This window comes from Sphaeramia orbicularis, unplaced genomic scaffold (genome assembly GCF_902148855.1).
Source record: "Sphaeramia orbicularis unplaced genomic scaffold, fSphaOr1.1, whole genome shotgun sequence".
Classification (NCBI taxonomy): Eukaryota; Metazoa; Chordata; class Actinopteri; order Kurtiformes; family Apogonidae; genus Sphaeramia; species Sphaeramia orbicularis.
In genome coordinates this window covers 88,134-111,735 of record NW_021941619.1, presented here as the reverse complement: position 1 = coordinate 111,735, position 23,602 = coordinate 88,134, and the positions used below count along the sequence as shown (strand labels likewise).

The 23,602-nt window shown below is 31.0% G+C and overlaps 1 protein-coding gene across 1 annotated transcript; it reads right to left on the bottom strand.

The window, feature by feature from the left end:
* Positions 1–8,891: 8,891 nt before the first annotated feature.
* Positions 8,892–19,756, bottom strand: LOC115416539 (dynactin subunit 6). Its single transcript, XM_030130340.1, has 7 exons — positions 19,661–19,756; positions 19,398–19,462; positions 19,196–19,301; positions 15,290–15,378; positions 14,969–15,016; positions 12,149–12,291; positions 8,892–9,160 (listed from the first exon to the last, which is right to left on the bottom strand). The coding sequence occupies exons 1-7, from the start codon at positions 19,696–19,698 to the stop codon at positions 9,062–9,064; spliced, it is 588 nt and encodes a 195-aa protein (XP_029986200.1). The 5' UTR covers positions 19,699–19,756; the 3' UTR covers positions 8,892–9,061.
* Positions 19,757–23,602: the final 3,846 nt, after the last annotated feature.

The following is a 23,602-nucleotide window of genomic DNA, read 5'->3' as shown; positions in this document are numbered from 1 at the left end:
TATCTATCTATCTATTTTGTTTTATTTATTTATTTATTTATTTATTTTTATTTTTATTTGGTAAATATTTTGACTGTGATGCAATTTTCTGCATTAAATTTGACAAGAACTTTTCTTTTTTTTTTGCTATATTTTTTAAATCCAGTGTCTTTCACATGCACTTTATATTCCCATGATGCATTTTGCACCCTCAGGTTACCTTTGTGGAAAAAATGTATATGCACACTAAAAAAAAGTGCTATAAAATCGTAATTCATATTTTTTTTGTTTTTTTTTTTTTGTTTTCTAAATAAAAGAAAAGACAACCCTTAAACAACTTAAACTGTGCTCAAAACTAACAAATATTCAACAATTTTCAGGATTTTAACCCTTTAAATACCATTTTAATGAGATGAAATCTGACTGATTTATTAAAAAAACAAAACAAAAACAAAAAAAAAAAACCAAGTAATTCAATGTTTTCCATAAAATAAATCATAAGGGGATGGAAAGTGGTGGTGATTAGAGCCTTGGATATGTCAAAGATCAGCAACAAAACTGATGTGATTGCATTAGTAGCTTAGCCAGGGGGAAATTTATGAAAAAAAACCCAAAACATATGTATGATGATTTTTATATAAAATTTTTGTGCGTGTACATTTTTATCCTAAAGGTAACCAGAGGGCAGTAAATTTCAGGAGGGAATAAGGTTTAAAAGAAAGAAAGAAACAAGTATTTGCATCATGACAGACTATACTGTTGCAGAAAAAATTATTAGACCATCCAAAGTCATCCACAAAACGGTTATACAATCCAGTCCTAACTCCTGTGTGTATCATGTGACTAAAACAGACAGAAAAGAAAACATGGAATGCCTAAAAGCACTGTTTTTGTCAGTACAATGCCATAGATACTGATGTAAGAACTGAAGTGATTTTGGTTATTAATCATCTGAAAGGAAAAGTAAATACCACAGTGATGTCCAAAAGTCTGAGTGGAAGCTGAATAATACTGTTTCACTGCAGTACAGTAAGGCAGAGGCATAAAAATAACTGCCTCTAAATATAGAACCAACCATTGAACTTCCTTTTCAGACCTGATATCATCCAGTCCATTCAGTTTGTCTAATAAACCTCGGCCCCCCATGAGGTCCACATCACTCTTCACATTCGTGCAACTGTGCCCGACATATGTCTTCCTTGTCAGATTAAAGTAAACTCAGACACAGGCAACACCCCCCCCCCAAAATAATAATACAAAAAAAAAAAAAAAGTGAGAATGGAAAGGAGCCTAGACGTGGGCCCTGCTGCACCCCACTGTTGGAATAATTAGCCCCCGGTTGACGTGGACACCTGATGGGACGCCACCGTGACATGTTCAAATGAGTATTGGCAGTGTGTGACACCAGCTGTGGGCCTCCGACAGGGAGGGGGCAAAACACGACACGACACAAACTGAACCTCGAGTTTGTTTTTCAGCCGCAGACGACGATGAAAGGTGACGTCTTAACTTTTGATTTCAGGTGTTTTTTTTGGGGGGGTAATTATAAGCTCTTGATTCTCCAGTATCACTTATTCACCAAACATATACATGTGTGTCTGGGGTGCAGATGGGGGCACCACCCATGGGGGTTTAGTGGAGCAGACGGGTGGCGGCGGCGGTGGGATGGGGGGGCATTATTCAGACCCATCCTGCACTAGCGATGCAACCACACCCATGTCATGTTGCAGTAAAACCATACTCTGTGGAATTCCCTCTGTACCCATGACACCAATTTGGCAACCCCTGGTGGAAGAGAGAGAGGGGGGGGGTTATGCACAGGACTGGCAACCCAAAGTGAGGAACACCGCACCCACAGACGCCTTTCGGTTCAGTAAATACACCTTTTAAATCAGCGTACAGTCAACTCAAGGTCACACTAATAGGGAATAATATTCCAGTGGATTTAAGGCTCTATTTTTAGCTTTAAATCTATTTTTTTCCAGGTTAAAACACCACAATGTGACAATCTGCACAAGTGTTATTATTATCAGATACTGCTATAATTGGATCTATTCTACAACTTGGTGAAACAAAGGCATCAAAAGCAGCTGCTTCAGAGACAAACAGCTGCTCAATAGCCCCTCCTAGTGGTGATACTGAGCCAAACACATGAGTTAGACTGAATCTGTGCAGAATTCTATCAAATAAAGTGATCAGAGAACAATACATAATAATAATAATGATACACTGTAAAAAAAAAAAAAAAAAAAAAAAAAAAAAAAATATATATATATATATATATATATATATATATATATATATATATATCTGTAATTTAACAGAATTTTCACTTTTTTTTTTTTTTACAGATTTTTCCTGTATTTTTAAGATACAGGAAAATATCAATGAAATGACAAAAACAGACTGTGACTTTTACACGTCAAATGTAAAATAACATGAAAAAACTGTAACTGTGAATAACCATCAAATTTCAGTTTTTTAAAAGATTTTTTTTCTTTTTTTCACTTAAAAATACAGTTAAAATACATTTGCAAATGTATCATAATTTCACAAATATTTATTTTCTATTTATGAGATTAAACTGTTAATTTAAAGTTTAATACTGTAAAAATAAAAAACAATAAATAAAATTTAAAAAAAAATTAAAATAATAATAATAATAAAACGAGATAAAATTACTGACAATTAACTGTTAAAGAAGTATTGGTTCTGTGAGTTTAACAAGACTTGTTTGTTAATTGACAAATATCTTGTGTAATTACGGGAGGTTTCGCAACAAAAATGTTGAATAAATGTATTTTTGTGAATGTATAACATGTATAAGCACTGATAAACTGTCCAAATACAGTTTTTATCAGTGGATTGAACAACTGAGTCTCATTGAAAATTTTATATATACATATAAAATTATATATACATATATATATATATATATATATATATATATATATATATATATATATATATATATATATATATATATATATATATATATATATATAAGTAGGTAATTTGATTGTTTTGATACATGAAAATATTCTTTATTAAACATTAAAAAGTCCAAAAAAATATGCAAAATCTCATGTAAAGTTAGGGCAAAAAACTGTATTTTAATTAAGGAAAATTACCATATTTTTATGAGATGGTTATTTTCCGTTATTTTACAGTTTTTTTTTCTGCACCCCTGCTGCTGGAATAATACTGTTTTTGTTTTGTTTTTTTTGTTTTTTTTTACAGTTTTTTTTTTGTGTGTATGACAGTGTATGACATGTAATTTTTTTTTTGTACATTCTCAATTCCAAATAAACTCAGGTTTTATTTATAACAGAAGATGTTTGGGGTGTGAAAATGAACTGTTTTTAACCCATAAAGACCCACAGCTGCTTCAGTGTCAGTTCCCAAATTTATCACCATTTATTATAAAATTATCTGCTGTATTTTGCATTTTTCCAGTGAAAATCCTGTATTTTCCTATATTTAATTCACTGAACATGTACTGATCATCACTGACAGGTCCCATTGGAATAAAATAATCAACATTAACTATTTTTAATTTCTATTTTTAACCTTTAAACTTGTTTTTGTATGTTTGGATATTATATGTGCTGTCTCTGTATGATTGTACTGATGCTTCACTGTTCTTTTATCTTTATTGATTTGTCTCTTATCTGTCTTAACTCTCTCTTTTTAATTCCTGTGCTGTAATATATTGTTTTTTTAGGGTGTCTGTTGTCATCAGGCTGGGACTACAGCAGGATACTAGCCATGTTGGCTAAAGCTGCAACTTTTTACTGTTATTAATACAGTTAATTAATTGAGATTGCCCACGATACAATAAACTAATAAACTAAACTAACTGATTTATCAAGGTTTATTATAATATTATCCATTGTATTTTGCATTTTTTTCAGTAAAAATCCTGTATTTTCCTATATTTAATTCACTGATCATGTACTGATCATCACTGACAGGTCCCATTGGAATAAAATAATCAACATTAACCCATAAAGACCCAGTGCTTCTTTTATGTCAGTTCCCAAATGGATTTTTCTCTTTTTAACCTTGTTTTTGTTTGGATTATATGTGCTGTCTCTGTATGATTGTACTGATGCTTCACTGTTCTCTTATCTTTTTATCTTTATTGATTTATCTTGTCTGTTAGCTGTCTTAATTCTCTTTTTAATTCCTGTGCTGTAATATATTGGGTTTTTTTTTGGTTTTTTTTTTTATGGTGCCTATTGTCATCAGTCCCGCCCTTTTTTACTGTTATTGATACAGTTAATTAACTGGGATTGTCCAAGATACAATAAACTAATAAACTAAACTAAACTGATTTATCACCATTTATTATCATATTATCCGCTGTATTTTGCATTTTTTTCAGTGAAAATCCTGTATTTTCCTATATTTAATTCATTGATCACGTACTGATCATCACTGACAGGTCCCATTGGAATAAAATAAAACAATAATAAAATAATAAATAATAAAATAATCAACATTACACTTGTATCACATAATTCTAGGCCTGCTTTTCATAAATAAAGTTTATATATTACAAAAAAAACCCCAACAACAATAGAATAATAAAATAATAGAAACAATGAGGTTAAACTGAGTAAAATGAGCTTTTACTTATGTGCAGGATTGGGCAGATGCACATGAATGTTAATCCAACCATTTGTTTGTGACTTTTATGTTTATGTTCTATGTCTTGTTCTGCCTCGTCATTGTCATTTTGCACTTACAAACAAATAAAATGAGCTTCAACAGTCTTTATTCCGTTGTTTCTTTTCGCTTTACATCGGAATCAGCTATAAATATAGATAAATATTTTAAATAATCATAATAATGGAACATTTACTTCTTCAGGTCAAAGATACATCATGAGTAGTCACAGAAATGGGTGTGCAAACCCATATATGGTCACATACTGTGGCTTCCTTATATGGTATCAATTGCCTAAGTCATATTTTTGTCCAAATTGTGATATCTGCATAATACTATATCGCTTCATTTTATGCAGAAATCACAATTTGGACAAAAATATGACATACAGTCGTGGAAAAAAATTATTAGACCACCTTTGTTTTCTTCAATTTCTTGTTCATTTTAATGCCTGGTACAACTAAAGGTACATTTGTTTGGACAAATATAACAATAATAATAATAAAAATAGCTCATAGTAGTTTAATTTTAGAGCTGATATCTATCCATTTTCCATGTTTTCTTGATAAAAACCAAAACCACTTCAGTTCTTACATCAGTATCTATGGCACTGTACTGACAAAAACAGTGCTTTTAGGCATTCCATGTTTTCTTTTCTGTCTGTTTTAGTCACAGGATACACACAGGAGTTAGGACTGGATTGCATAACCATTGTTTTGGATGACTTTTGATGGTCTAATAACACTGGTCTACAATGAAAATGCTTCCAGAATAAAAGTAATGAAATTTTACCACATGAGAGTCACTGATAAAGAAAAATCAAGTCAAAAATGCTGGTTGGCTGAACTTTCCAAGATACAGCCTTGGGTCAAAATGTGAAATTCAAGAATTAACGAGAGAATGGGTTTGACTCAAAAGGAATATTTGTCTCAGAGCTACAAGATCTACTTCGAAACACTGTCTGCACATTAGAATACATTCACTTTACAGGTTCTATTTAGTGGAGGATTTATAAAACTATTATATAAATGTACATAAACCAATATATATGTGTAATAACACTTAATCATATACCTTGAAAACATCAGCAAACCGGCACTTTTGTCATTTATTTTCCAATTAATCTTATTCAAATACGTAACATTTAGCACATTTAATCTCTGAAGCAAATCATTTCTAAAAAATTGTAGACCAGTGTAATTAATAAAAAGACTATACTGCGACAGTATAGTCTGTCATGATGCAAATACTTGTTTCTTTCTTTCTTTTAACCCTTATTCCCTCCTGAAATTTACTACCCTCTGGCTACCTTTATGGTAAAAATGTACACGCACAAAAAATTTATATCAAAATCATCATACATATGTTTTTTTTTTTTCCATAAATTTCCCCCTGGCTAAACTACTAATGCAATCACATCAATTTTGTTGCTAATCTTTGACATATCCAAGGCTCTAATCACCACCAGTTTCCCCTTATGATTTATTTTATGGAAAATATTGAATTACTTGGTTTTTTTTTTTGTTTTTTTTGTTTTTTTTAATAAATCAGTCAGATTTCATCTAATTAAAATAGTATTTAAAGGGTTAAAATCCTGAAAATTGTTCAATATTTGTTAGTTTTGAGCACAGCTGAAGTTGTTTAAGAGTTGTTTTTTCTTTAAAAAAAAACAAACAAACAAACAAAAAATTATGAATTATGATTTTATAGCCCTTTTTTTTTTTTTTTTAGTGTGCATATACATTTTTTCCACAAAGGTAACCTGAGGGTGCAAAATGCATCATGGGAATATAAAATGCATGTAAAAGACACTGGTTTTTAAAAAATATAGCAAAAAACAAAAGTTCTTGCCAAATTTCATGCTGAAAATTGCATCACAGTCAAAATAATCACTAAATTTAAGTAAATAAATAAATAAATTAAATTAAATTACATTAAATTAAATTAAGGTTAAATAAGATCTTTATGTGAAATGTGTGAATACTTGTGTATATCACATTAAATAATAGTAACATTTTAACTAATGTATTGATTTTAAGACTGTAACTGCCTGATTACAAGGTATTTAAATCTCATTTTGTGTAGAATCCATTCATTTCAGTGTAACACCAACTCCATCCACTTTTAGAAAAACATGACTTTTGATGATCTAATAATGTTTTCCACGACTGTAGGCAATTATGCTGAGGTTAACGAAATGCAGGAAGAAGAAGTGCTGTTATTTTCAACCTTAGAGGTGACTAGAAAACAACTGTAACAGGAATCGACCAATTATCAGGTCAGATATTCAGCATTTTTACACTTACTGGGTGTATTTTAACACAATATGTGATAAATGCAAGTACTGTTTTGTGGTTGTTTACACATTAGGAGTAAGAACAGAAAAACTAGCTGACTACTTGAAATCAAACGCTGCCTTCACGTGCTATCGAGACGATCATCTTTACCATTTGTAAACTTGAATTTACAAGCGTGTTGTGTTCAAGTGCTTTGTTATTGTAGTGAAAAAAAATGGCTGACCTTATTTATCATGACCTGCTACTTGGGTAATACAGTTGTTAACCCCACAAACAAAATTAAAGTGCAAATGTAATAAAAAAAATTGCGGCTTTTAATGTAATAATCCCACAGATGTAATAACTTTTCCACAAACATAAAAAATATTATGTTTGTGGGACGGTAAAAATCTTCACTAGTACATCACATACATTTAAATAATGCATGCATGGATGTTCATTCATCTTTCTTTTTCTTCCCATTTATTCTTGTCTTTTGGATACTCTCCTTTTTAGAATGATCAAATGTTTCAGATACACCACATGGTACAAATTCCAGATTAATAGGTGATTAATTACAAGTACAAGTGGAGGAACAAAACAGAATGGGCAAAAATATTGTAAAGGGCTTATAATAAAAGCTTCAGTGTGAACTGGATATTATTTATTTCCATTAAGTACAATAGAAGCTTATGTTTGAACCATGTAAATAAAATGTCTGGATATGATTCTGATAACAATGGAGAGGGTAGGAGCACACTGTAGGAGAATGAGGTATGACATTTGTGGGATTATTACGTTAAAAGCTGCAAATTTTTATTACGTTTGTGGGGTTAACAAGGGTTATTATATCCAAAAAAGAGAAAAATTAAGAAAAATATGGAAGTAAACCTGTGTCATCAGATTTCAAATCATCCAAGACATTGAATTTGTAGCACTGAATTTTTTTTGCACTGAAATTAAATATCTGAATTTTTTTTTTGCACCGAAATTACGTATCTGAATTTTTTTTGCACGGAAATTAAGTATCTGAATTTTTTTTTTTCACCGAAATTACGTATCTCAACTTTTTTGCACTGAAATTAAGTATCTGAATTTTTTTTGCACTGAAATTAAGTCTATGTTAAATGTTCAAATTATATATGGACGTTTTCGTCTTAATTTTGGTCGCAATTTTAGAGTCCCCCCTACCTACTTCAAATGGTCATAACTTTGGAACTATTTACAACTAAGCCTTGGAATTTCGGATTTTCCCATCATATATAATGCTCTATGTGTATGTAAAAATTTTGAAAAATCTGAAAGGGTCAGGTGGGAAATTTTCTTAAAATCTGTTGATTTCATATGGAATGACCCCAAAAACTTTTTCTAGTTCTCCAAAAAAAAAATGTGCAAATTCCAAGTTCGTAACTAGTACAGGGTGACCCAAAAAAACGGGAATTTTTGAAGTGCGTATTGGCAGACATGAGCAAGTGGCAACACTGCGAGACAGTGACCTTGAGCAAGTAAACACATCTCCATTTTAGTAACCATTGGCGGCTGTGCGAGAATTGTTCGGTAACCGTGTGATCTCAAGATTCGGTAACGTTCCCTGGCCCCCTAGATCGCCAGATTTGTCCGTTTGTGATTTTTTTCTCGTGGGGCTATCTCAAGAGTAAAGTGTACACGACTCGACCAAGAATTCTGGATGAGTTAAAACAGAGAATTCAGGATGAAATTCACAGTATCCCAGCTGAGATGTCGCAGCGGTCAATGAGGAATCTCAACAGCAGATTTCAAGAATGCATTCGTACAGGAGGACGCCATCTACAGGAAGTCATTTTTAAAAAATGAAAATTCCATTATTATTTCTTAAATGGCATGTTTTAAGGTTTCAATTACTATAAATAAAATATTTTTCTTCCATCACTCTTGGTTTTATTGGATTGTTAAAAAGTTCCCATTTTTTTGTGTCACCCTGTATTTACCATAATTCCCATAGCATATGAAGGCAGGATAATAAACAGCATCTGACCTGGTAAAAAAAAAACAAAAAACAAACACATAAAAGTGACTATAATGTGTAACACACTGCATTTAGGGAAACATTAGTGTCTGTGTGCAGAAGGCCTCGTCCCTCTGGATCCAGATCCAGGTTAACTTCGGATCGGGGTGCCGCTTCCTTTAACCGTCTTCTTCAGGTGGTGATAGTTGGGCAGGATTTTCATGAGGAAGTCGAGCTGCAGAGTCTGAGGCTGCGAGAGAAAAAAAACAAAACAAAAATCACACACATTTGTCCACAGATTAACCCTTTATATTGGGGGTGTTAAACTCATTTTAGTTCCGGGGCCACATTCAACAAAATTTGATGTAAAGTGGGTAAAATCAGTGAAATAATAACATAATAATATATAAATAATGTCAACTCCAAACTTTTCTCTATGTTTTAGAGCGAAAAAGTAAATTTACATTATGAAAAGGTTTACATCTACAAACTATCCTTTCAAAAGATGTGAATAACATGAAAAAACTGAAAAACTAAGTGTAATTTTACCAATATTCTGCCTCAGTTTGTCATTTACACATGTACATTATAACTTACAGATCACAATGGATCTACAAACACACAAAACATTTAGTAACAAGCAGAATCTTGTTAAAATTGAACTTAGTTAAGACAGGGGTGTCAAACTCATTTTAGTTCAGTTCCACATACAGCCTAATATGATATAAAGTGGGCCGGACCAGTAAAATAATATAAATAATTGGTTAAGAATTGATAAATAATGTAAAACTCCAAAGAATTTTTCTCTGTTTTTGAGTGAAAAAAGTCAAATTCTGTAATGCAAATGTTTACATCTATGAATCATACTTGAACATAACATGAACAAATATGAACAACCTGAAAATTCTCAAGAAAAACAAGTGCCATTTTATCAATATTATGCTTTAATTTATCATTTATACATATGCATTACAACTTACAGATCACAGTGGATCGACAAATACACAAAACATTTAGTAACAGGCAGAATATTGGTACAATTCTGCATACTTGTCTTAAGAAATTTGAGGTTTTTCACATTTTTTTGTAAAAGGCTAGTCTGTAAATGTAAATATTTTTGTATAATTTTAGTTTTTTCACACTTCAACAACGAGAAAATTTTGTAGTTTTCATTATTTATAGGTTATTATGATAACACTGGTCAACAACAAATTTACTGTTTAAGTTTTTTGAGCTGATTTAGGATAATTTTGGTGTGCTGAATCCAAAAATCACATTCATTTTGCTCAATCAGGTCAACTTTCTGAACTATGCTACATATTGGCTTTTTAACATTTTTGCTTACATTTATGGGCATTTTCACATCATATGATACAAAATTCTCTCAAATTTCTTGCAATAAACGAGTTCTGAAGATTTTACTTTTGCCAATTTATGATTAATGTTTTTTTTTTAATATTACAGGTGAATGAAATGGCTTCGACTAGAAGATCTTGCAAAAATAGGCCTGACGTATTCTGCTACATCTGCGGTGAATACATAATAAATAATAAAAACATCCTGTTAGAAAATGATTTTTTTTCTCTTAAAACTTATTTTGGGTGAGAACTATATAAAAAATCAACTGATAAAGTCACAAAAATGTAATCAATTTTGTGAGACGATCAGATTTTTCAAAATCAATTAGCAAAAAAACCTGACCTGATTGAGAAAAACAGATGTCATTTTTGGATTTAGCGGTGCAAAATGGTCCTAATTCAGTTGAAAAAACCTAGACAACTTGCAAAAAATATTTTTTTGTAACCCAATGTAATATTTTACTGGTTCTGACCCACTTGAAATCGAATTGGACTGTATGTGTCTGTATGTGGAACCTGAATTAAAATGATTTTGACACCATTGATTGTTAATTTCTTCAGTGTAATTTTTGCATTTCACAAATTCATCCCAAGGGCCGGACTGGACCCTTTGGCGGGCCGGATTTGGCCCCCGGGCCGCATGTTTGACACCTGTGTCTTAAGACATTTCCGGTTGTTCATATTTATTCAGGTTATTCCCATTTTTTTTTGCAAAATTATAATTTGTTTTCATGTAAATACATAAAAATATTTACAATTACAAAGAGAAACATTTGGAGTTGTCATTATTTATCTGTTATTATGATCGTATTTGACTGAATCCTGCCCACTTGAGATTGAATTAGCCTGAATGTGGAACCTGAACTAAAAGGATTGTTAATATCTTGTTTTTGCATTTCATAAATTCATCCCAAGTGCCGGACTGGACCGTTTGGCGGGCTGGATTTGGCCCCCGGGCCGCATGTTTGACACCTGTGCTTTATAATAACCTCTATTAACCCTTTCATGCACGAAATATTAGAACCTTATTCAAAATTTTTTCCAGAATGTTTTTATTCCTCTTTAGGCACGAAAAACAACGCGACTGGAAAATTTTCTTCTGAAAAATAAATAAAAACTAGAAGCACTCGGAGAGCGCAGACCTCCGCCAAGGCTGATCAGTGGCCCCCCCGTGGGCCCCCCCACCCCCGATCACCACCAAAATTTAAGCATTTCTTCCTTATCCCATTTCCAACAAACCCTGAAAATTTCATCCAAATCTGTCCATAACTTTTTGAGTTATGTTGCACACTAACGGACAGACAAACAAACAAACAAACAAACAAACCCTGGCAAAAACATAACCTCCTTGGCGGAGGTAATAAATAAATCAAATAAAAATAATTTAAAAATTTTTTTAAAAATACATTAAAAAAAATAATAATGACAAAAAAAAATTCTTATGAACCTGTTTTTCATGAAGTTGCAAAAATGTCCACTCAGCTGGACACCATTAATTTTTGACGCACAGAAACATGTATTTACAGATAAATTGTGTGAAAACTATGGGGTGGGCTTGTGATTCTGGGGGTTTATGCTCAGGAGAAATCTACATAATGTTACCAATTCATGTCAGAAAGATATGTAGTGTCTTAAAACTTCAATAAAGATATGTGCAAAAAAAAAAAAACAACAACAAAAAGAACAACAAAACCTATGAATATACAAGAGAACCGCTGTAGAATAGCTGTCCACTGTAGTGACCAGTATGTACGAAAGGGTTAACAACACCTCATCTGTTTTAGTTCACTCATTGCACCTTCATTGTCTATTTAAACGTCTGAATTTTGGGCCAAATTTGACCAAAACACAACAGCCATGGTGGAAACCCAGCGACTGACCTGTGGTTTTTCATTCTGCACACGCCTGATGCAGTTGGACCCGTACACGACCGTGTTCTCCGGTACGACTTCACACGTGTTGATCTGACAACAGGCGCCGACGATGCAGCCGCTGGTTAGCATCACGTTCCTCCCCAGATCAGCTGTGATTTGACATAAACAAAGAGACGCTTTCAAAGTGCAAATCAAGTGATAGGAAAACCAAAAGAAGCCTCAGAGAACGTCTGAGTTCACCAGTGAGGGGGGAACTGAAACAGACATGTGCAAACTTATGAGCAGCTCAACTTCGCTTTCATTTCCTGTCGCTTTTATTTTTCATTCACTGTCTTTCTTAGGTTAGGTTTTATGGATTTAGTGTTTTATATGAGGATATTACCCACACTGACAACAAAAATGAACTGAAACCCTAATGTGGAACAAGTTAGGATTAACTCTGAAAGACCCAAACAGCCACCGCTGACCTAAACCATCTACTGGTCATCATGTTCATGCACTGATACTAGAAATACATGGAAACCAGTGGTGCCAGGCACAAGCCCCGCCCCTCGCACGTATTGTTGCTTATTTTGGCGTCGATCCAGCTGATGTCATCATGTCTATGTATGTGCTGATGTCAGAATATCAGTCGCCTCTGTATATGTGACAAGTTTGAAGTACATTGAAACAAAATAGATGTTTTTATAGACTGTGAAATTTCGCCCATTACGCTGGAAAAAAAAAAAAAAAAATCTTACCAAGTATATTTCTCTCATTTCTAGTCCAAATATCTCATCCCACTTAAAATAAGACAGAATCACCTAAAGAGGAACTTTTCAGTGAGATATAAGAACTGATTTTTAGACAATAGATCTGGAAAATCATACTTCAAGAAATCTTACCAAGATAATTTTCACTCGTTCCATTGGAATATTTTTTTTTTGCTTAATGAAAGATTTTTTTTTTGCTTAAATTAAGATTTTTTTTTTTTGCCTTAATTCAAGATTTTTTTTGTCTTGCTTAATTCAAGTCTTTTTTTTGCTTGAATTAAGCAATTTCATTTGTTCCATTGTTCTTTTTGTTTTGTTTTGTTTTTTGCTTAATTCAAGATTTTTTTTTTTTTTTTTTTTTTTTTTTTTTTTTTGCTTGAATTAAGCAGCTTTCACTTGCTCCATTGGTAGATTTTTTTTTTTTTTTTGACTTGAATTAAGCAGTTTTCATTTGTTGCATTGGTAGATTGTTTTTACTTAATTCAAGATTATTATTTTTTGCTTAATTCAAGAATTTTTTTTTTTTTTTTTTTTTTGCTTAATTCAACTTTTTTTTTTTTTTTGCTTAATTCAAGATTATAATTTTTTTGCTTGATTCAAGATTTTTTTTTTTTACTTGAATTAAGCAGTTTTCACTTGTTCCATTAGTAGATTTTATTTTTTGCTTAATTAAAAAAAATATTTTTTTTTTTTACTTGAATTAAGCAGTTTTCACATTGGTAGATTTTTTTTTTTCTTTGCTTAATTCAAGTTTTACTTATTTATTTTTTTTCTTAATTCAAGATTTTTTTTTTTTTTTTTTTTGCTTAATTCAAGCAAAAAATAAAAAATAAAAATAAAATAAAAAAATTTGCCAATGGAAAAGGTGAAAATTTTCTTGGTAAAATTTCTTGAAATAAGATTTCCCAGATCTATCGTCTAAAAAATAAGTTCCTATATCTCACTGAAAAGTTCCTCTTTAGGTGATTATGTCTTATTTTAAGTGTGATGAGATATTTTGACTAGAAATGAGAAAAATACATTTGGTAAGATTTGGATTTTTTCCAGTGTATAAATAAATGGGAGAAGAAAAAAAAATTATTGAAAAATTCATAAAAAATTACAACTATCAGAACTAGATCTATTCTGGGTCACTGGTAATCTATAAACCCAGTTTGGTATGAATTCCACCAATAGTTTTGCTGCAAAAGATGTTTAAAATTTCACCCACTGTAAGTAAATGGGAAAAAAAGATTTTAAAAATTCATTAAAAATTGAAACTTTGACCTACTTTTCCCAAAATGTAATGACATTTATTTGGGGTCACTAACAATCTATAAACCCAATTTGGTCTGAATTCAACCGATAATTTTGCTGCTAGAGTGTTAACAAACAAACTGAGTCAAAAACATACCCCTTGCGTCCTCCTTGAAATAATTGGTGTAAAATACAGTTTGTCATCTTTTCATGGTCATCAGATATGACCCATCTGGACGTTCAGAGGCTCTGTAGTTACCGTGGAAACACCGTCATCTTCTACAATGTTGATTCAAATGCTTTTATTAAGGTTTTACTGCTGTTATTAATGCTGTTGCACATTTATAGTATGCACAATTAGTGAAAAAAATGATAAGTGCTGTAGCAGATGAATAAACACATCCAAAACTGCTGTTAAGCTCACAAACGTAATAAAAATTTGCAGCTTTTAACATAATAATCCCACAAATGTAATAACAGTCGCCTACCACAAACTTAATACTTCTACCAAATCCCTCAACAAAAAATCATTCACTGATCGAAAATGTTTAATACCTGTTCATCCACTAATTCTATCAAAACGTTTAAATAATTGGTGTAAAATACAGTTTGTCATCTTTTCATGGTCATCAGATATGACCCATTTGGATGTTCAGAGGCTCCGTAGTTACCATGGAAACACCGTCATCTTCTACAACATTGATTCACCAGTAAAACCCATGGAGTTGGATCAATGACAGTGGACGGACATGGAGACGCTAGATTTTACCAAAAAAAAGTCACTTTTTCTTCAGTTTTCTCTGTTTTCAAAGGTTAAATGAGTTTTCCTTTTACGTACCTTTAGACTCGATCACATTGTTGTCTCCGATCTTCAAAGCTTGAGAGACTGTGGACGAATTATTAAGGATTTTATCACAGGTATTAGAGATTCAAAGCCAAACAATGGCTGCAAAATGAGATATTTCTGACAGTGACCCATTTTTTTCCCCATAGTCACATGTTCTGAGTTGGTATTTTAAGATACTAGTGCACTCTGGTGGACAAACGAAGCAACTGCACAGTTTATCAGAGACAAAATCCCAGTATGTCAGCCCAACTGTAGATCTGATTTGACAATCCAGTACTGGTGTATGTTTCTGTATGAGACTGTGAAGGATACCACATCCCACTTCGAACACATTGTTAGCACCGATGCTCATGGTCTTTGGTTCCACGTCCTCAGCGTCAGGCATGATGTTCTCTGGATAACTACAGAAAAAAAACAACAACAATGAGGTAGACACAGGGCTGACATGAGTGGATGGAACAGAACAAGCAAAAGTGAACATTAGTAATTATGGGAACCTTATATGAACATTATGGGATCTGGAAAATAGAAACATGTCAAACAAATTATCATTGTTCAATTTTATTTAATTTTTTTATTATGACTGCTGTATTTTAATATTTGTATAATTTATTATTATTATTTTTTGTTCATATATGTACACATGTTCATAAGAATATATGTATGTTATTTACTAGTGATAACCCTGTGTTATCACTAGTTTTATTTACTTATTTAATCCCTTGTTTTATGTTTGGTGTACGGCACTTTGGCCAGCTGTAAAGTTCTTAAAGTGCTTTATAAATAAAGTTGGTATGGTATGGTATTTATATATATTTATATATCATTTGGTGCAAGTCTACATGGTGTGAATGGGTGTGTGTACGAGGGCCGTTCAATAAGTTCATGGCCTCACCCAGAACAGAACAACACAGACTGATAATTTATATTTTATTTTTCAACATAATCTCCATTTACAGCAATGCACTTGGTCCATCGATGTTCAAGCATCACTATCCCATCACGAAAGAATGTAACATCCTGTATTATAACAACCGGTATTTCTGGGTGAAGCCATAAACTTATTGAACAGCCCTCGTATGAGTGTTTATGTTGTTTTGATTTATGTTTCTTATGTATATCATTTACTTTGTGTACCTTTCAATCTAAAACTTAAATACCAATAAAAATATAGTGAAAAAAAAAAAGTTAACATTAGTGTCAAAAATTAAAGTTTCACCTATTGTTTCTCAAATAGGCTCATTTTTTTTTCAATCAATCACACAAAGTTAATTTATATAGCACTTTACAACAACATAAAGAAGACCAAAGTGCTTTACATATAGAAGCATGATTAAATTATACGATAGCAACAGTTGTTTTTTATCTTAAGAACTCTATTTTACGGAACTGTTTATAATAATAATAATAATAATAATAATAATAATAATAATAATAATAATAATAATAATAACAATAATAATAATAATAATAATAATAATAATAATAATAATAACAACCTTCCGGTATCCCATCCAGAGAGGCCCTTACTAAGCACCAAGTGTGCCTTTTTTGCACACTTGTGGAATAATGTCAAAAACATTTCATACAGTTTGTTTTTAATTCTTTTACACTTTTTTCTATTTCATCAACTTGAGCTGTAAATAAAAATACCAAATACTCAATAATTGTCACATTTTTTAACCCTTTAAATGCTATGTTTGTAATGTAAACAAACCATTTTTTTTGGATTGAAAAAACAGAAAAAAAATATTTTTTTCAATATACTACATAAAAAGTGGATCAGACATTATTTGAATTTTTCATCCTGGCATATGTCAGTGATTAACTCCAACACTGGTTAATTTGCATTATTATTTTTGGCGTTAGGTCAAATGTTCAAAAATACTAGCATCTGTCACCAAGTGTGCGTAAAATGCACACCTACAAATCAAACTATTAAATATTATATATTGATTTATTTTTCTGCTCTAATTTGATTTTTATTTTTGTAAATCTAGTCATACATATCAAATGGAAGAAATAGTGCATTTTAGGCACACTTGTAATTTTCTTTTGTTGACAATGTGCACATTTTAGTTGGTGTCCAGAATTTTAAAGATCATGCTCAAATGAACAACTTTTGAATTCTAACCTTATTTAAATTGTGAAAAATAATATGAAGTTTTTCAACACAAAGTGCAAAGTGTGCCTAAAAGGCGCACCCGCATACCTGAGGGATAATAATACGTCACACTTATACAGAACTTTTTTGGACACTCAAAGACACTTCACAAACAAAAACAAAAAGAACAGGGTGAAAAAAAAAAGTTTACAAAATTTCAGTATCACCTGTACAAAAATAAAAAAAGATATAAAGAAATCAATATAAAATGAAACCTAAACAGGACTAAAATATGTAAATGCGTTATTAACTTTAATAATAACATTCTTTCTGGCTTGTATCAGTGATATTTGAAATCTGTGAATCTGTAGGAACTAATTATCCAACAGTATGTGAGTATAAAAAAGTTATGGACAATCCAATTATGTGTCAAATATGCTCCACTGTTAACAGTATATATCACTTCAGTTTGTTATATGTATGTTAAATAAAGGTTTATTAACATATTTGTAGTGTTTCAGCTCCAAAGTCTTTTATTCTGACTACTGTTCCTGTTTCACAACAGATCTGTGTTCATAAAAACCTACCATTTCAACATTTTTATCCAGTTTTGTTCACAGTTGTAGTTAAACACCAGAGCTAAAACCCTGTTTCATTCAGTATCAGTTTCTTCTGAGAACAGCATGTTGTGTACATTTGTGTAAAGTGAAAAGTCCCCGTGTCACACAGCACTCATTTAAGTATTTTTACCCTCAAATTGTATTTCTATAAATTGTAACATGTCATGTGAAAGTACTTACACAGACCTGTTCATAGACGCATTAAACATGGAGAGAAGTTATTTAGTTTAAACACAGAGACTACTGAACATGAAAAGTGTTCCCACTGTCCCAGTTTGATCTGTGAGGAATATATGATCCACACTGGAAAACATCTGAATCTGACCAAGTGTGTTTTTCTCATTTCTAGTCCAAATATGTCATCACACTTAAAATAAGACAGAATCACCTAAAGAGGAACGTTTCAGTGAAACATAAGAACTGATTTTTAGACAATAGATCTGGAAAATCTACCTCAAGGAATCTGACCAAGATCATTTTTACTTGTTCCATTGGTAGATTTTGTTGTTGTTGTTGTTGCTTAATTCAAGATTTTTTTTTCTTAATTCAAGATATATATATTTTTTTTGCTTAATGCAAGAAACTTTTTTGCTTAATTCAAGATTTATTTTGCTTGAATTAAGAAATTTTTACTTGTTCTATTGGAAGATTTTTTTTTGCTTAATTCAAGATTTATTTTGCATAATTCAAGTTTTTTTTTTTTTTCTCCCTTAATTCAAGGGTTTTTGTTGTTGTTGTTGTTTTTGCTTAATTCAGTATTTATTTTTTTTTTGCTTGTAGTACAATTTTTTTTACTTGTTCCATTAGTAGATTTGTTTTTTGCTTGATTCAAGATTTTTTTTTTCTTTTTTGCTTAATTCAATTCAAATTTTTTTTTTTTTTTTTGGCTTGAATTAAGAAATTTTTACACATTCCATTGGAAGATTTTTATTTTTTTTTTTTGCTTAATTCAAGATTTATTTTGCATAATTCAAGTTTTGTTTTTTTTTTTGCTGAAAGGGTTTTTGTTGTTGTTGTTGTTTTTGCTTAATTCAATTTTTTTTTTTTTTTTTTGCTGAAAGGGTTTTTGTTGTTGTTGTTGTTTTTGCTTAATTCAATTTTTTTTTTTTTTTTTGCTTGTATTAAGACATTTTTACTTGTTCCATTGGTAGATTTTTTTTTGTTTTTTTGCTTAATTCAAGATATATATATATATTTATTTATTTATTTATTTATTTATTTATTTATTTATTTTTGCTAATTCCAGTTTATTTATTTATACTTAAATCAAGCAAAAAAAATCTACCAGTGGAACAAGTGAAAATTATCTTGGTAAGATTTCTTGAAATATAAATAATTTCAAGATGTATTCATCAAAAAATAACTTGTTATATCTCACTAAAAACTTACCCTTTAGTTAATTAAAAGTCTTATTTTAAGTGTGATGACATATTTGGACTGGAAATGAGACAAACACACTTGGTAATATTTGTATTTTCCCAGTACAGCCTGTACCTGTTAATGATGAGGGCCTGTTCTTCTATCAGGTTTCCTTCTCCGATCACTATAGGTCCTGCTTCTGCGATGATCCTGGCTTTAGGATGGACCACTGTTCTAGCCCCTGCACATACACACATAAAAGCACACACATGATCAGACTGGAGCATGATGCTAGAATTTGTTGCTACATTAATGGTTATAGAAATAAAACCCTCACCAATTGTGACATCTCCTCTTATTTCACTCTCAACACAAACCACAGCTCCAGCAGCAATTTTAGCACTAGAGGAAAAGCACAGATAAAGTAAATAATAATAAAAAATAATAATGAATAACATCATAATCCAACATCAACACGTCCGTCATCAGGAATCCATCTGTATTTTATTAATGCAGATTAAAATACAGGTTTTATTTCCTAAAAAGATCAAATATGAGACTGGATTACAAATAAAATAGTCTGTATTTAGCTGTTTTTACCTTTTCTGTGCCATCATTTGCTTACTTGCGTCCGTCATCCTCAGATGTTGACTTCTATCTGCGGGTGATTCTTATTCCTGGTTCAGATCTGGATTCCATTGGATTTGTCTGATCACACACAGGCTCTGCTGCCCCCTGCTGGAAGCCAAGGGGAATTTACAGGACGGAACAGGAATGAATGTGTGTTTTTGTTCTGTTTTTTTTTTCAGCCTAATTCTATATAGAATTACCATTTAGTTATAGATTCTTCTTTTGCTTTAATTATGCTGATTTATTAGGTTATTCATGTAATTTTTCACTGTTTTTTTTTTTTTTTAAGCCTAATTCTATATAGAATTACCATTTAGTTATATATTCTTCTTTTGATTTAATTAAGTTGATTTATTAGGTTATTCGTGTAATTTTTCACTGTTTTTTTTTTTTTAAGCCTAATTCTATATAGAATTACCATTTAGTTATATATTCTTCTTTTGATTTAATTAAGTTGATTTATTAGGTTATTCGTGTAATTTTTCACTGTTTTTTTTTTTTTAAGCCTAATTCTATATAGAATTACCATTTAGTTATATATTCTTCTTTTGATTTAATTAAGTTGATTTATTAGGTTATTCGTGTAATTTTTCATTGTTTTTTTTTTAAGCCTAATTCTATATAGAATTACCATTTACTTATATATTCTTCTTTTGCTTTAATTATGTTGATTTATAAGGTTATTTACATAATTTTTTATTGTTTTTTTTTGTTTTGTTTTGTTTTATCCCTAATTCTATATAGAATTACCATTTAGTTATATATTCTTCTTTTGCTTTAACTATGTTGATTTATAAGGTTATTTACATAATTTTTTATTTTTTTTTTTATTTTTTTATTTTTTTTTAGCCCCAATTCTATATAGAATTACCATTTAGTTATATATTCTTCTTTTGCTTTAATTATGTTGATTTATTAGGTTTTTCACGTAAATTTTCATTGTTTTTTTTCTTTTTCTTTTTTTTTTTTTTTTTATCTTCAACTGTGTTTTATCTATTTTTATGCTGAGCTCTTGCAACTCGTTTTCCAATGCAATTTTTCTGCAAATGGCAAATAAACTGATTCTGATTTTAACCCTTTCATACACAGTGGTCACTATAGTGGACAGTTATTCTACAGCTGTTCTCTTGTATATTCATGGGTTTGGTTGTTTTAGCTCCATATCAGCCAACACACGCTTATGCATCATCCCACACACTGACATTCAGACCATTACTGTAACTTTGCTGTTCTTGATAAACTTTATCTGCAGTAACATGTTTGAGTGCAAATCACTTGCTTGTTATTGTTAGTAGACTGTAGTTAACATATTGTGTATTATCTTTATAAAGTGAGTAATGACTAGTATTAGAGTATGTTAAAATGTGAGAAAACATCAGATGAGCTGCATTAAAGATGTTTTTATTTCATAGTTTTCACACAATATATCATTAAATACATGTTTCTTTGCTTCAAAAATTAAATGCATGGTGTCCAGCTGAGTGGACATTTTTGGAACTCCATGAAAAATAGGTTAATACAAAAAATTTCAATCACATTGATTTTTAATGCCTAAAGAGGAATAAAAACACTTTGGGAAAAAAAAAAAAAAAAAAATCTTGATAAAGGCTCTTATAATTCATGCATGAAAGGATTAAATTTCACTCTCACGTTTTTTTTTTTTGTTTGTTTGTTTTTTCTTGCACTGGTGTGTTGTATGTTGTTGCTGTCAACTGTGAAATATCCCCACAGTGGGATCAATAAAATCTTATCTTATCACTTATTTTGATGTTAAATTTCCTCTTCCAGTTCTTCTTATGATCACTGTTTTCTGTTTTTTTCTGGGTAGAGAAATAGGCAGATTAACCCATAAAAAACAGTGCTACTTTTGTGTCAGTTTCCAAATTAAATTTTCTCTCTATTTAACCTTTCCTGAAGTGCTTTATCACCATTATTTATTTATTTATTTATGCAAAAATAAAAACAGCAATGGAAAAAAAACAACAACATTCAAACAAGTAACAAAATTGTGCAGGAGAGGTTAGAAGCCAAAAAAAGAAGGCTTATATGAATACCTTCCCCGAAATGAACAATACACAAAAAAAGGATTAAAAAAATACAATATAACCGAAATAATAAACTAAAGTAAAAACAATAAAAATGTAATCCACATTACAAATCATCAAATACAAATCAAGTGATATACAGCCTTACATTTTTTCATGAATTAAAGTCCTTTTCAGATGCTTTTTAAACAATGATAAAGTAGATGTTGATTAAAGTTCAGGTCTTCGATTATTCCACAGATTTGGTCCACCATATTTCAGAGAATACTGACAGACTGAAGTTCGGCAGTACGGAAGATAAAAATTTGCTTGAAAATCGTGTCGGAAAGTTGTGAATAACAGAAGACAACACAAAGAAATTGTGAAAAACTTTAGGAAGAATATGAGTGAAGTGAACATATTTGTACGTGAAGACACAGGTCTGGTAAACGTCCACATCAAAAACTGAGAGAAGATTGAATTTTTGGAAAAGAGGAGCAGATTATAATATTACCTTCCGTATTTTGCATTTTTTCAGTGAAAATCAGCTGTTTTCCTATATTTAATTCACTGAACATTTTGATGTTCGTTAAAACTCAGATTAAACTTGAGGGTTATTACATTAGAAACAGAGAAAACTCAAGAAAAAGCGACTTTTTCCAACAAATTTAACATTAACTAAACATAAACCCAGTGTTTCCATCCACTGTCATTGATCCAACTCCATGGGTTTTACTGGTGAATCAATGTTGTAGAAGATGACAGTGTTTCCATGGTAACTATGGAGCCTCTGAAGGTCCAAATGGGACCATAATAAAATGACAAACTGCATTTTACACCAATTAATATCATGGATTGATTGGATTAGTGGATTATTGAATAGTTTAGATCAGCAGATGGTCTTGGATGGTGGATGTTTGGGTCTTTATGGGTTAATAATATTTCACTGTCAGCATCAGAATATTATGTTTCGTCGTGTATAATCTAATTTTTGTGGTTTTAAATGACTGAAAATATAATTATTTACCCCTATTCCATTCAATTTTTGCAATTAAATCCTTTCAAAACTCTTAAATATCACAACTTGGAGCTTCAATTTTAATTTTAATTTTAATTTTCTGACCGTTCTTATTTTCCTGCAGTGTCATCATGTCTCCTCCAGAGTGCACACATTACCAAAGAAACACAGACAATGATTTAGACAGAAACCGTATTATAATGAATGTTCTTCTATAGTCTGTGTATGAATATGTATCAGTTTGTACTTAATCTTTTTAGCTGTTTTTCTTTTTTTCTTTTTTTTAAAATGGCATAATGATAATCAACACGAGCTGAACATCCACCATCTAATGTCAAATGTAGAGGGCGATATGAAGATTTTCCTTTAATGTGTTTAGAACTGCACCTACCCTGGGTTATGTGTCTGCATACATAAGGATTTAAAAGCTTCCTACTTTATATTCCACATAAATTATGACCTGATTGTGTCAAGTCTGCAAGAGTCTGAGGATAAAACAGGAAGTTGCACACTTTTAATGTCATAAAATAATGGCATTTCATCCCAAATTCTAATTCAGGGTCAAATTTTGAAGGTATTTTTATTAAATATTTAGACATGATTTTCTCAAATTTAAGGCCAACAACAAAAATAGTCCACAGAGGCTTTTTTTTGTTTGTTTGTTTTATTGGATTATGAAAGTAAAATACAGAAGAAAGCCATAATATCTAAGTTCATTTTTCCACATTCGAGTCGTGATGATAGAAATCTACAATCTGATACTGTTGTCATGGTAACAAATGATGTAAAGCTGACTCTACATTGAGTAACTACGACAATGTTTTGCTCATACGTGTGTTTATTTGTTAAAAGTAAAAGCTTTCATATGAA